Source organism: Notolepis coatsorum, assembly GCF_963971535.1.
Source record: "Notolepis coatsorum genome assembly, chromosome: 9".
Taxonomy (NCBI): domain Eukaryota; kingdom Metazoa; phylum Chordata; class Actinopteri; order Aulopiformes; family Paralepididae; genus Notolepis; species Notolepis coatsorum.
Genome location: NC_140173.1, coordinates 112,663,349 through 112,679,027, shown reverse-complemented (window position 1 = coordinate 112,679,027; position 15,679 = coordinate 112,663,349). Strand labels below are relative to the sequence as shown.

The 15,679-nt window shown below is 41.0% G+C and overlaps 1 protein-coding gene across 1 annotated transcript in view; it reads left to right on the top strand.

Moving 5' to 3' along the window:
* Window positions 1-15,679, top strand: part of pdzd8 (PDZ domain containing 8) — a 107,855-nt gene that overhangs the window by 25,512 nt on the left and 66,664 nt on the right. Inside the window, exon 2 of the mRNA XM_084322130.1 lies at window positions 10,386-10,511. Coding sequence (XP_084178256.1) covers window positions 10,386-10,511 — 126 coding nt within the window. The remainder of the gene's footprint in view (window positions 1-10,385; window positions 10,512-15,679) is intronic.

Genomic DNA, 15,679 nt, shown 5'->3' with positions numbered 1-15,679 from the left:
GTAGGGTCCAGCTGCACCGCGGGAGAATCCTGGCCGTAGCTGGAGGCTACTCGAGTACACACAGACAGTGGAGCTGTTTCCAGATAGCGAGCATTTTGACTTGTTGCGTGGTGGCGATGTCTCGCAGATAATACAACTACAAGTACAAGTCTAATTATATAATATATATATTTTATAAAAAAAAATTTAATCAAAAACGATCGATATCGGATCGGTATCGGCCGATATGGCTCAAGACTATATCGGTGGCAAAAAACGTGATCGGGGCATCCCTAATATGTTTGCATTATTAAACCATGAAGATGCTTTAAAAAATTATTAAAATAGGGGGAGCTCCAGTAGCTCACTGTGTACCTCGAACGCTATTTCGGCGTCGGGGACAACCGTGCGCGTCACGGATCTGGGGTAGCGAGTTCGACTCCCGGACTAGCCGTATTTTCTCAGTGTCTTTCCCCCCATCTATACCCCCATTCAACCTGTTTCTGTCGGTCATACTTGACCAGAAAAAAGCGATAAACGCGAAAAGAACCAGCTGACTGGTCAAAGTTTAAAAAATAAATAAATTATTAAATGTACTAAGAGTAGTCTACTGACACACTAATAAAAAAAATTATTTACTTCTAAGACGATTTATATAAAAACTATTGGGTGCCTAAGACTTTTGCACAGTACTGTTTTCTATCCACTTTAGCCACACACACACACACACACACACACACACACACACACACACACACACACGCATGCACGCATGCATATATATATACACACTACTGTGAGAAAATAATAATCACACACAAAGGGATAATTAGGGATGGGTACCGAATTCGGTACTTTTGAGGTACCGAACCGAAACACGTCGGTACTACCGAGTATCGATTCAAGTGAGATACAGATTATTTTTTTTTTAATTATTATTATTATTTTTTTATACATTTTTTTTTCTTTTCATGTCAACGTTCACACGCACAATATATGCTTACCTAGGATTTGACTTGATTCAACAACAAAGCAGTCGGAGCAATGGCAAGCCGAAAACTGTCGAAATTGTAGTTATTTGAAGTTTGGATTTTTTTTCACGACTGAGGTAGGTAAATTAAATTTCTTGAGACTAAAGTACCGAAAAAGGTACCGTTGGGTACCGGTATCGATTCACAGGTACCGGTACCGTATCGGTTCAAATGTGAAAGGTACCCATCCCTAGGGATAATGGCTTATAGCAGACTTAATGATTTTAGAATATTTCAGATAATGAAATTAAATGTTTATAATCAACTATTCAGTTAGTATTTATACTGTAACGTTTGGCTACTTTAAATCATTGAATGTAGAGGGAGAGAGAGAGAGCGAGAGAGAGAGGGGGCGGGGCGCGAGAGGGCGCGAGAACGCGCAAGAGCCAGCCCCCCCCCCCAGGTTTTGTTTTAGGTGGTTCGCGTTAGCCCATTGTTCGCGTCAATTATATTGCATGTCATTAACACTTTGAGTGCCACTCACGAGATATCTCGGGTTTTTAATAGTGACGTTGAATGCCACTCACGAGATTTCTCTGATAAAATCAATCTGAAAAATGATTGCATCACCGAGCCTACCCGAGTATAGCCGAGCGGCGCCTGCGATCACTGTGGAAAAAAGCGCCCCCTGTCATCTCCCAGATGACATAAGTGATTTTGGAATGGACTCAATGAAAATGAATGGGGAAAAAATCCGGTACTCCACATTTTCCAGTCCACTGATCCAGCCGGGGTTACCACAGTTCATTCTGGAACCTCAGATCCCCGCGGATCATGGAGTTCTACAGTATCGCGTTGGATCCATACACGTATCGATTTTTTCGAATGGTGATCAGGAATTGGAATATACCAGTTGGATACCATCTGATGTCAGGTAAGGACTCTATGTTATCAGTGTTAGGATAATCAGAGTAAGTTTGATGAAGATATAGGCTGTTTTGTGAAATGTCTTCTTTCGGTTTCACTGTAAAAGGCCGAGAGGAAATCAACGAGGCGATTATCCGCGCGCGGCCGTAATGTGCTTGCGTGCACGTATAATATTGATCATCTAGCGTTTATTTGAAAACTATTCATAAAAAGGCCGACGAATATCAACGTTGTGGAATATTCCACTAAAAGACGATTTTCATAGAATGCTCCAGAATGAGCTGTTTTTTATATCAAAACGGGGGCTTTTCTAACTGCTCTGAAACGGAAACGACGCGATAAAAAAACAATCTGCCTTGACAGCACTGACTGGAAAATAGTCTTTGATAATGCGATGGGCAGATTAGACACATAGCCATAATTTAAAACATAGATTAGGCGATATTAATGTTAACATTGGCGCCGATGGTGGCATTCAGCCGGTAAAAAGGAAAACAAGGCGTGACGCTCAAAGTGTTAAAGGTCCGCGCTGGTCTGTGTAATGAAATTACAATTGCATGTCATTTAAGGTCCGCGCTGGTCTGTCTATAATGAAATGAGAGGACAGCTCTGCACTAAAGCAAGCCTCATCTCAGCCGCGACATGATAACATACTCGATGTTCACGATATAGTAATTTACTACATCTCATGTAGAACAAGCCGCGATACATCGAGTATAGGGATGTCCGATATTATCGGCCGATATTGGCATTAAAATGTGATATCAGAAAATATCTATCTGTTTTACATTTTTCTTTTTCTTTTTTTACATTACATTTCTATAACCTTTATTTACCCAGGCAAGCAAGTAAGAACACATTCTGATTTAATTTATTGTCAAAAGTATGCATAATGTTATGTTAATTCCACAACAAGACATATGTAATGTTTAACACTTTAATCGCCGGGGTTAAATTCATAATTTACCATCCCTCGCCAGCCCTATTTAACATGGAGAAGTTCCCCTTCTTTGCAGGGCTATAACTTTTTAAATTCTATTGCTAAATTGCCATTATTATGGCCCATTCAATGTCCTATATGTATTGTTCAGGGTGTAGCAACGTTAAACTTTTTCATTCACATATTCATACTAAAATATGGTCTAAAGTATAAGTATGTTTTTATCGTTTTCTGCAGCTTTCTTCAGAACGAGATTTATAGCCCTAAATGCATTATATTGATGATCAAATACAGTTTTGTAGGAATCTGTGCGAGATAAAAAATTTCAAATGGACGTGGTTCTAGAAGTTTCTACGTATCATCTGATGATGACCGGATGGGCGGGGGATCGTTTATAATTCCGTGGGCAGCGTTAGATGATTCATCCAGAGCGGGTCATATGTTCATCATAGCAGTTTATATCGAACACGTTATAATATAACGCTGAATCTTACCGTGGCTTCCTCGCGCTGCTGGCAGATGAGCGTGGAACAGAATTTTTTCTATTATGGGATGTAGAAATGCCCGATCCATTTCCAGGTTGTATAATAGTATATACGTCCAAATCATGTTGTTTTTTCGAGTTATTTGCACCGATCGATGTTCACTGTATCAAGACGGAGTCTCTCTAACGATAGCGAGTGGCCGGACCACATATGGATGAGCACTACCGGTTCAAAGGTTAATTTCCGGTTGGCGATCTGCCGATCTGCCACCAGATGGCGCTCTTGAACCGCTAGAGAGTTGAGAGGAGATCAGCAGTGTGTCTCAGGGCTCCGGAAAGGAAATATGATTTCGATGACACATTTTTGAAATATTGACATCAAAGACGAGTTACGGCGTCTTCGGCAGAACGAGCATGGCTAGGAAAGACAAGTTCCGGCGTTTTCGGCGATTAAAGTGTTAATTACCTGAAATTATTCAGTTTTTCGGTATTTATTTTGTTGCATATATCGGTATCGGAAATCAAGAGTTGGACTATATCGGTAAAAAAGCCAATATCGAGCATCCCTAATCGAGTATACTCGATATATCGCCCAGCCCTAATCTAGGGACCTCAAAACCTACTCTAGCGAGGCCTTTAACCAAGAACTGGAGAGCCTAGACTGGTCAGATGAGCTCAGTGAAGTTGAAGAAACATGGCTTGGATTCAAAACCAAATTCTCAACAATACTAAACAACCTAAGAACCACCAAAGTTAAAAATCGCGCTGAGCCATGGATGCATGCAGAAATACTGACATCTATGAAAACCAGAGACAAAAAATGCTCTGAACTTCATAAAAGTCAGTCAAAGCTTGCCAAAAGCTCAAACAGTGATCTCCAAGCCCATGTGGCTGAACTTAACACATTCCAGGCCAACCCCGAGATATCTTGGGTTAACTCGCCATGCGCTGGGCGCCAAGACCAGAGATATCTCAGGTTTTAATCGATATTTATTTTATTAGCTATATCCATTAATTTTTCATCCATCTAGCCTGATGTTATCATTGGGAATGGGTCTGAGCTCGCAAAAGGGCAAATACGCCTCCCGGCTGGTATTGCACATCATTCAAATCCCTCCCCCTTGGGCTGTACGCTGATCTAAGAAGTCCGGTCCAGGTTTTCCTTCTCTGGCATGCAGTATCGTTATAACAGATGGACTGGGGACACTCGGAGCAGCGTGGATTATGTGTTTTGGACATATAACGTTGGATCAATAAACACAATCAATATTTGGAATGGCGATCAGCAATTGGATGAATCTTTTTGCACCACATCAGATGTGAGGTAAGGACTCTGTTACAAATCTTGGGTTAATCCGATGTTTCTTTCACCGTCATCGGAGCGCGTGTGTGTGTGAGGTTCGCGCTGACCAAAGTACGGAGAAGTGATTTTTCAGACCCCGCTTCTGTTTGTGCATGATGACGCATATAATATCGATAATCTAGCGTTTATTTGAAAACTATTCATAAATCAAGCGACAAATGGCACGATTTCTAAGTAAATACATTGAAGCTCGATTTGCTGGAGTTTATTGAGATTAGACTGAACGCTCTAGAAATATATTCATATTCATCACGGTATACAACGGAAATGTATGTATGAAAAAATTCTGTTTCGTGCATGTTGACTGGAAGCAACTCACTGACGATCAACGTGTTATTTAGATCTATTGCTATTATATTTCATATATTTTAAGCACTCGCAACTAAAGCTATCATTACATTGGATAAAGCACTGGCGCTGAATGGCCATCAGCGCCCTCTGCTGTTGGCCCCCAATCAGTTAAACAGCAAAGAAACAGACTAAGAAACGATGTAAACACCATGATCAAATCTGCCAAAAAATATTTCATCAATGACAAAACTGAGAAACAAAAACAAACCCTGTGACCTTTGGAAATGAATCGACAACCAACTAGGCTGCAGTAAAAAACTAAACCAGATTTATAAACATAAAGACAGAAAACACTCATCACAGACGAGCTGGATGTGGCCAATTACTTAAACATTTTCTTTTACAAACATAGCCACAACACTGGTTAATAAACTACCCTCCCACTCAGGGCATTTTGGGGTAGAACACATCATAGCCTTCTACAAAAACCTAGGGGTCTGCAAAGACAACTTCAAACTTGAAATGGTAACAACAGATGAAGTACTAAAAAAACTGAGTGCCCTCCATCCTAACAAGGCCACTGGCCATGACAATATGCCCTCCAAATTCCTCAGACTCAGCAGCCGCCATCACCCACATAATAAACCTCGTCCCCAAATACTTCAAAATTGCGAGAATGACCCCTCTGCACAAAAAAGGCAGCAAATTAGACCCAGGCAACTACCGACCGCCGTGTTTCTATTCTTACCTCCATCTCGAAAGTCATGGAAAAAATGTTCTATGAACAGGTCGAAAAGTACCTCACAGGGAAAAAAACGAATCTACAAATTCCAATCTGGCTTCAGAACATCCCACTCCACTGACGCATGCCTTCTCTATTTGAATGACCACATCAAACAATAGGTGGACGCAGGCAAATATTGCGGCATGGTCATGCTGGACCTCCAAAAGGCTTTCGACACTGTCAATCACTCCATTATGATTGACAAACTAAAAGCGATCGGTTTGATAGTTCATCAGTGAGCTGGATGCAATCCTACCTGGAGGGGAGAGAACAGATGGTGGAGGTAAACGGTACACTATACCCCCCCCCCCCTCCCAGTGAGCTGTGGTGTTCCACAAGGAAGCATACTAGGACTGCTACTGTTCCTAATTTATGCAAATTACATGTCATCAGCTTGTGACTGCAACTTGTTCCTGTTCGTGGACGACTCAGCCCTGCTGGTCTCTGACAGGAACAAGTTGCAGGTTGAAAAAGCCCTCAGCTCTGAACTCGGCAGAATCTGCACATGGCTCGCTGATAACAAACTATCATTACACCTGGGTAAAACGGAGTCCATTCTCTTTGGATCAAATAACAAACTCAGCAAGGCCAATGGCTTCTGTTACAGTGGGTGACAATATTGTCACAAGGAAAGATTAAATTACATACCTGGGTTCCATCCTAGAGGCAAATCTTTCCTGTGACAAAATGGCAACCAATGTAATAAAAAAAGTCGCCAACTAACAAGATTTCCTCTCTGGTAAACAAGAATACCCTGAAGACTCTAACAGGAGCACACAAGGGTACTACGACTGTGCTTGCACCTCATGGTACCAAAGCACCTCAAAGGCACTAAAAACAAGATTACAAACATCACAAAACAAACTGGTCAGACTACTGCTTGACCTTACTCTTAAAACCCACCTCACCCCTGCCCATTTTGACAACCTAGGATGGCTTAGAGTAGACGACAGAGTACAGCAACTTGCAATGGGCCTTGTCTACAAGGTGCACTACACCAGGGGTTCCCAAAGTCGGGGTCGCGACCCTCCTGTGGGCCGCCGCGGAGGGGTCGCCAGATGATTAAAAAAAATTTAAATTTGCAGTCAGGCCACTGAACTTGGAAGCAGGCCAGGACAGTGTTTCTAGTTGCAGCAGCGCAATAGTTAGATAACCTAGGTGGGGAACAACCAGGAGATCACTGCAACTCACACAAGTTGGAGAACTATCTCTCTCTCTTGCTCTCACACACACACACAAAAGGAGCCGCATGTGATTGGTGGAGGCGGGACCCTTACAAAAAACTGTTGTTGCTAATCATTGACACATGCTAGCCTGTAATAATCCCCCCCAGAAAAATCTACTTTGCATTTGATATATTGCAAATATATGCCATCACACACACTGGCATTTAAAGGGTTAGAATTATAAAATTAATATGTGGTGTTATGATCAGGGCTGAAGTTGAATAAAAGATTGTATTATTTTCAATCTGACATTACAAAAAAACTGAAAATCCATCAAAATCAGTGTTGTTGCTAATCATATATATGCTAGCCTGTTTTTTAACAATAATTTGTGATGCCATCACAAACACTGGCATTTAAAGGGTACAAATAAAAAAATGCCTGCACCAGAATGCAGGAAATGAAGTCTTTGTAACAAGAAATGTCTTGGTGGGGGACCCCCAGACCCCCTGCTTAAAAAGTGGCCTGACTGGGGCTATATTTCGCACTATATTTCCTGGCCTGAATGATTTCCCCAGTCCGGCCCTGGTTAAAAGCCTCCAATGCTTATTAGTGTGTGTGCGTTTGAACGTGTGCATGTTTCAACCATACATTTCCATTTATAATTTAATATTAAAAAAAAAAATCTACCTCCTATAATAGTGGGGGTCGCGGCTCTCTGACCCCGTTATTTTTGGGTCGTGGCCTGAAAAGTTTGGGAACCCCTGCACTACACCACTAAGGTACCCATGTACATGTCGAAATACTTCCCAAAGGTCAGTGAATACCATGACCACAACACCAGAGGGAGTTCCACAAATCATGTCTAACCCAAATTCGGCTCAAACAAGGGACTAAACACTAGGGATGGGTACCTTTCACATTTGAACCGGTACCTGTGAATCGATACCGGTACCCAACGGTACCTTTTTTCTGTACTTTAGTCTCAAGAAATTTAATTTACCTACCTCAGTCGTAAAAAAAATCCAAACTTCAAATAACTACAATTTCGACAGTTTTCGGCTTGTCATTGCTCCGACTGCTTTGTTGTTGAATCAAGTCAAATCCTAGGTAAGCATATATTGTGCGTGTGAACGTTGACATAAAAAATATATATATAAAAAAAAAAATAATGCCACAACAGTGTGGAACGCCAGGGGCGGCTGATGGGCGCAGTGGGCAAGGTGCTCGCCTCTAACGCAGGAGACGCTGGGTTTGATCCCAGTTCTCGACGTTGCTACCGGCTGGCCGGTCGTTCATACTAACACAATTGGCAAGTGTTAGAGGGTGGGAAAGCCGGTGGGTGGGGATTTGACGTTGTGGACAGCGACTCCTACAGGTCGGTTTGGTGACACCAGTGCGACGGAAGCAGGAAGTGACGGGGGCAGCGTGAGCCTCCCACGCGTTACTCCTCGCCACAGAGTTCGAGCTGCTGCGGTGAAAAGATGCCACAGGCTGCCTCCTAGAGTACCGGGAGGGGACAAGTGATGCAAGGCTTCTGTCCTCATTACAACCGACCTGTGGGAGGCATAGTACTCTCAATTCTTAGTTTATTGGATTTACTGTTTTCCTCATTTTCATATTTACTCTACATGTTTCTTTCTTTGCTCCATATCATTCACCAAAAGAAGGGCAAATGGGGCCAAACAAGCGGGAAGCTTTCAGTTCTGGTACATCTTACAGTCGTGTGTATTTTCTATGTTGGGGGCGGGGCATACAGCCACAGGAGTTCAAAGATAAATAGGCTAAAAGATCAACCTGAAAGTCATGTGCATGTAAGTTGTCTTTCAGGATCAACTGAACCTAATCTAATAGAGGGAACATTTGATTTAATTTCCTGCTTGTTTACATATGTTTGTTTTCAGTGCCAGTGATGCACAACAACGGAAGCATCTTCTACACTTGGCTGCTGCGTGGCCTCTGACCTGCACTGTGTGTCACCCTGTGCAACAAGCAACAGACTCATGTCTGTAACTTGAAAATGACATTGCCTGCCAACTGCAACTAAATGACATGTACTGTAGTGTCTCTGCTTCTGTGACTAAGAAGGAAAGAACATCTGAGGCTACTTTTAACATGTGTGTTTTTCACGAGTCGTCATGTCCTCATCACCGTCTCTGGGCCTTATCTGTGATTCCATACCTCAGTCACATAGGACACTTAAAACGGATGCTAGCGGCTGAACAGTTAGCTGTAATGGCTATTGTCGTCACTGGATATCTTCAAGAGATGTACATTCTCTGCTTTTGAAACCGTGTGAATGACTTTGTGTTTTTGAGGGAACTTGAAGGAAGTGATTAGGTGACAGGTTCTGTGGGTTTCATGTTGTTCCTTAACTTATTCAGCGCCAGGGGTCGCTGTTTACCTTATAGTTGAAATGCCATCGCCTTTTAATATGGGAATACGTGGCTGTGTTTGCAGGCCTAAAGCTATTATATATTATAGCTATGGATCTAATATTATAATATAGTCGATTGTCATTGAGTTTCTTCCGGTCAAGATGCAAAAAACAGATAATTTTTCCATCCATACATTTCCGTTTTATACCGTTGTGAATATGAGTGTAGTTTCAGTTCCTTCCTTGGACTAGCTATTATGTTTCATCATGGATGCATGAAAGGGGGGGCCACTCCTCCGTGCTTTGATCGCTACCAACGGAACACGCCACACACACAGACCACACACACGCTCCCGATCGCATGAAGGAATTTTTGGATCAACGCAATATTGATACCATTTAGCCCTTACCTTGACCAGGATCTGTCCCGAAAAGAATATTCCAATTATCTGATCGCCATTCCAAGTACTGATCACGATCGTGTTTCCAACATAATCCAGCAATGAACATGAACCCGGGGGGCTCGACCCTCGTCGATGCATGTGTTATAAGCGTTTGCCCTGCCAGAGTAGTTAGACTCCGCAAGCCGCAGATCGGCCCAGACACCAAGTCACATCGTTTCAAACAGAGCAATAGCGGCCGCAAGGCGGCAGGTGGCGGTATTGGACTTTTGCTATCTCAGACCCATCCCCAGTGATAACACACAGCTGCCTGCATGTTTATGAATGGAAATAGCGAATAAAAGAAATAACGATCCAATAACGAGTATACTCGTTGTTGCCGTTATTCGATTGGCCGGCTATAACGAGTAGGGGTGTAACGATGCATCGATTAATCTAAATGCATCGATTCTAATGTGAAGATTCAACTCCATCGATTTGAAAATCTTAGAATCGATTATAATCGAAATTAATCTATTTTTTTAATTTTTTTATTGTTTTTATTGACCTATAGTTCATTCATGCTGAGTGAATCAGTTCCCCCAGCCACATTTGTACGTTCCGAGACTCCCGCAGCATTATGACTTGTCATAACGTGAATTAAATTGTATAGAAACAACTCACCAAAATTTACTATTGCACAATTTCTCTCTCTCCCTCCAGATACAAACCATTCTTCCCGTTCCAAGTGCAACCCCCGCTGGGCGCGGCCTGCGACTTGGACCTGTCAGTCCAGGATGCCAGGTTGGTGGAGGGTCGACTCAGAGTTACTCTCATTGAATGTAGCAGGTAAGAGATCTCTAGCCATCCTCTCTGCCCTCAGTGTGTGTAGCTTTTAAAAATTATTTATATATATATATATATATATTAGGGCTGTCAGTTTATCGCGTTAATTAGATTAATTAATTACACAGAAAATTAGCGCGTTATGAAAATTAACTCAAAATTAATTACAAACAAATATATATATATATATTTTTTTTTAAATAATATTTTTATTGTATCATTCATTCCATAAGAATGTAGAATACACATTTACAGACTTAATATGGTCCATTTGCATGTTCTTGGTATCTGATTCTAGGGACATCTATGAATCTCAGGGAATGTATTCCCAGTGTCAGAAATACTGTGGGCTAGATCCACAGAGAATGGATTGCACGGTGCAAGTTGCACCCTTACTTACAATTCATTATGAATTGAAAATGGGGGACCCTGATGTAAACAAGACGAAAGTCTTTCTCTGGTCTGCATCCCCTTAACAATTGTGTGTATTGAGCCGTACTGTATTGTACCCATTCTGCAATCTGTTAATAACATTTTCATTGAATGAACATTTTATTTTGAGTAAATTGTAATGAACCAAATGAGAATATCAATACATTTTCTTTGACTGTGAATAACACCATGCTCAAATTGACCAGACCTGAAAAATATAAGCAAATTAATAGATGGAAGATGATTAAACAGAAGGTTTTGTAGATACACTGAATTCTGCCATCCGGACACATGCAATTTGAAATATGATTATAGAATATAGAATATCAGGCATAAAATGGTTGTGATTAAAATGCGATTAATTAATTACAAATCCTGTAATTAATTAGATACATTTTTTTTAATCGCCTGACTGCACTAATATATATATATTAGGGGTGGGAATCACCAGAGGCCTCACGATACGATACTATCACGATACTAAATATATTGCGATATGCTGAGTATTGCGATATTAATATTGCGATATATTGCGATTTATTACCTTTTAACTGCAAAGTAAAACTTTGTCAACATGTTTTATCTAATAAAATAAAGTTCAGTCTGTTCATCTCACTTCAATAATTTATATTGCAGAACATGGTATTTTCTCAAGCAGACCGGTGTAAACACTGTAATCTGTGTTGCATGTACCTGACAAACTGAACTGTTTGTATTAGTCATATTCCAACTTAACTGAATGCACACGTGTGCGTGTGTGTGGACTACTGTACTATTACAGGTATTGAAATGAACAATGCAACAAAATATATATATTTTTTTAAATGAATAAAACCCATCCATACCCATTTTACATCTGGTATATTGGATTGTATGTGGTGGGAAGAGGGAGGCAGGCCATTCAATCCTGGGGGCCAATAAGGTTCTCTTGGGTTTGGCCATTGAGCTGCTTCACATGCCCGATACTGAATAAAGTGAAGCCAGCTCCTGTGTCTCGGAAACGGAAGCTGGAGCAGGAATTAATTGATGTGTGTTTACAACCAGAGAATATCAAAGTGAAGTGATGACTTTTGTGGATGAATCTATGAAAGGGAAAAAACGAGAAAACCCCCCGATATATATATATACTAGGGATGGGCATTTTGAAGAAGAATCCAGATCGATCGTGTATTACTCGAAAAGGGGGGGGAAAAAACAAAAAAGAAATATATATATATATTTTTTTAAACTTAATTTTGTTGTTTAAGGAAACCAACAAACAATTATAATCTTACACATACATGTGAAACAAATATGAAAAAAAAAAAATTATATTATTTTTTCCATAAAAATTATTAATAATTTAAGATCAGGCGGCTAAGTGGCGCAGTGGGCAAGGCGCTCGCCACTAATGCAGGAGATGCTGGGTTCAAGCCCGGCTCTCGGCATTGCTACCAGCTTGGCTGGTCGTTCATACTAACGCTATTGGCAGTGTTAAGGGTGGGAAGCTGATGGGTGGGGATTGGACGTTGTGGACAGCGACTCCTACAGGTCGGTTGGTGCGCCTGCGCAGCAGAATCAGGAAGCAACGGGGGCGGCGTGACCCTCCCACGCAGACCCTCGCCGCTGAGAGATCGCGCTGTGCAGGTGAAAAGATCCGACGGCTGCCTCCTCGTGTACCGGAGGGGATGCAAGGCTTCGTCCACATTGCAGCCGGCCTGTGGGAGGCATGGCCTAACAGCGTTCGAGACAGGGGAGGGTAGAATTGGACAATACAAAATTGGGATGGGAGAAAAAATTTAAAATGGGAGAAAAAGTTGATCAAAAAAAGATTTAAGATCGATTTTTCTCATAGCTACGAGTAATCGATTAATCTATTACTCACGCCCATCCCTAATATATACATGGTACAATTCATTTTATTTTTACAGTGAATATCTTTGTTTCAACAAGACTGTATTTGCAAAGTTAGCAGTTAGTATGCATGCAAATTTTAAATTAAAATGCATTTAGCGCACCTGGTTACCGTTGCACCCGCTGGTTGTTATCAAAGTGGATGTCGGGGCTATATTTGGCTTACCCATGTCCAACATTATGTCCAGTATGTAGGTTGGCACACATTAAATCACCATCTACAAGTAGGACTTTGAGCAGCCTAGGCAAATGTGGATATGTATAAGTACACATCTTAACACTATGGGTGCCGGCCAGAAATCCGGAAAATGACTGTGGATTGCCAGCGCTATTTGTCTATGGAGAAATTCCCCTTCTTTGCAGGGCTATAACTTTTTAAATTCTATTGCTACATTGCCATTATTAGGGCCCATTCAAAGTCCTATATGTATTGTTCATTGTGTAGCAACGTTAAACTTTTTCATTCACATATTCATAGTAAAGTATGGTCTAATGTATACCGTAAGTATGTTTTCATCTCTTTCTGCAGCTTTCTCCAGAACGTGATATATAGCCCCAAATGCATTATATTGATGATGAAATACAGTTTGATGGCAATCGGGGCGATATAAAAAATTTCAATTGGACGTACTTCTAGAATGATCTACGTATGATTTGATGATGACCGGATGGGCGGGGGATCGTTTATAATTCCGTGGGCAGCGTTATATCATTCATCTAGTGTGGGTGATATGTTCATCATAACAGTTTATATGGAATACGATCAAAAATAACGCTGAATCTTACCGTATCCTCCTCGCGCCGTTGGGCGATGAGCGTGGAACAGTCATTTACCTATTATGGTATGTAGAAATATCGGGTCCATTTCCAGCTTGTATAATAGTATATATGTCCAAATCATGTTGTTTATCGAGTTATTGGCAATCGATCGCTATGTATTGTGTCGAGATCGAGTCCCGGGAGCCAAACAGAGTGCCCGGAAGTAATATGGCCGACCAGCACAACCTCCATAGCACTTCCTGTTTGGCGATTGCGCCGATCGGCCACCAGATGGCGCTCCTGAACCGCCAGAGAGCTCAGTGGGTCCTCCTGGTGGATCTCAGGCCAGCGGAGGGGAAATATGAATCCGATCGCAGATTTTTGAAATATTGATATAAGGACGCTGTACAGCGTCCTCCGGCAACTTGAGCATGGCCGGGAATGACGCTGTACAGCGTTTCCCGGCAGTCAAAGTGTTAATGTTACTATGAATGTTTTGTGTCGTTGTTTAGGTTTATTGCCATATGTTTTATTTTCCTAGCAATAATGAGTTCAAGGAGAATTTAATGGTAAATAGGGGAGGCATATTTGGGGCATTTGAACAACCATTTATAACAGTGGTCACCAACCCGTCGATCGCGATCGACTGGTCGATCTTTGAGACTTTCCATTTCCATTACATTTTTTTTTTTTTTTTTTTTTAGATCTTTCCCAGAGAGTCCACATTACAGTTCTACTTTTGTTTTGATGTGAAAAGTGATGCTGCACTTAGCACTGACTGAGAAAGTACACATTACAGTTCTACTTTATAAAATGCTAATTGTAAATATGTTTGTCAATGTTAATAATATGAGAGTCCACATTACAGTTCTACTTTTGTTTTGATGTGAAAAGTGATGCTGCACTTAGCACTGACTGCACTTAGCACTGACTGAGAAAGTACACATTACAGTTCTACTTTATAAAATGCTAATTGTAAATATGTTTGTCAATGTTAATAATATGAGAGTCCACATTACAGTTCTACTTTTGTTTTGATGTGAAAAGTGATGTTGCACTTAGCACTGACTGCACTTAGCACTGACTGAGAAAGTCCACATTACAGTTCTACTTTTGTTTTGATGTGAAAAGTGATGCTGCATAAGATGACTATACTTAGCACTGACTGAGAAAGTACATATTACAGTTCTACTTTGACGTTTTAATGTTGGACCAAAGCATTGCATGTAATTAGAATACAGGCAAATAAAAGTAATTTAGTTTAAAGTACAATCTTGGCTGTCTTTTTCTCTCAACGCTTCAATCGGTAGATCTTGCCTTCACAAAAAAAAAAAAAGTGATCTTGGGCTTAAAAAGGTTGGTGACTGACCACTGATTTATAACTAATTATGGGAGTTGAGGTACATGGATATTAAATGGTGTTAATTTGCGCAAAATCCCGCAATGCTATGTATGACAGGAAACGTATGTACTATTAACATTGTATACTGTAGCTTATTTATGATGATTATGATATGATACATTTATTTATATTGCGCCCCCCAACCAATAGTTGCATCAGCCCGGGGCGCAGCTCGGGAAAGAAGAAAACAAAAAAACGGGAAACGAGGAAAAACACCTCCCATCCTGCAGAGGTCTCTAGTTTGCCTGCTGAACTGCTACAGAAATGCAGTTGACTACTTTTGACAACAATGGCAGGTGCTGGCCCCTGAAACCAGTGCCATCAAGCCTAATTTAATCTAAATAAAATTCAATCGGGACCTTATGAATCCTCCAAGTGGGCCATCAGAGGTTGCCAGGTCTTCGTTAAAGTCTCTTATTTTCTTACTGGCATATTGTAGTTCTTCCAAATGTAATACAGTACCAAGCTCTCGATCATATTTCAAAAATAGGTACAGATGACAATTACAAAATAACTCATTTAGCTATAACCTAGCTGTCTTTTTTTTTTTTTTTTTATATAAAGTCACATCTCTGTCCCTTGGTCATTACCACATGAATCACATATTTAATACATAGGGTTAGGCTGATCACAAGGCTGTCGCATCTACTGTGTGCTAGCAGCAGCAGTGTAACTGAGTAGCTAG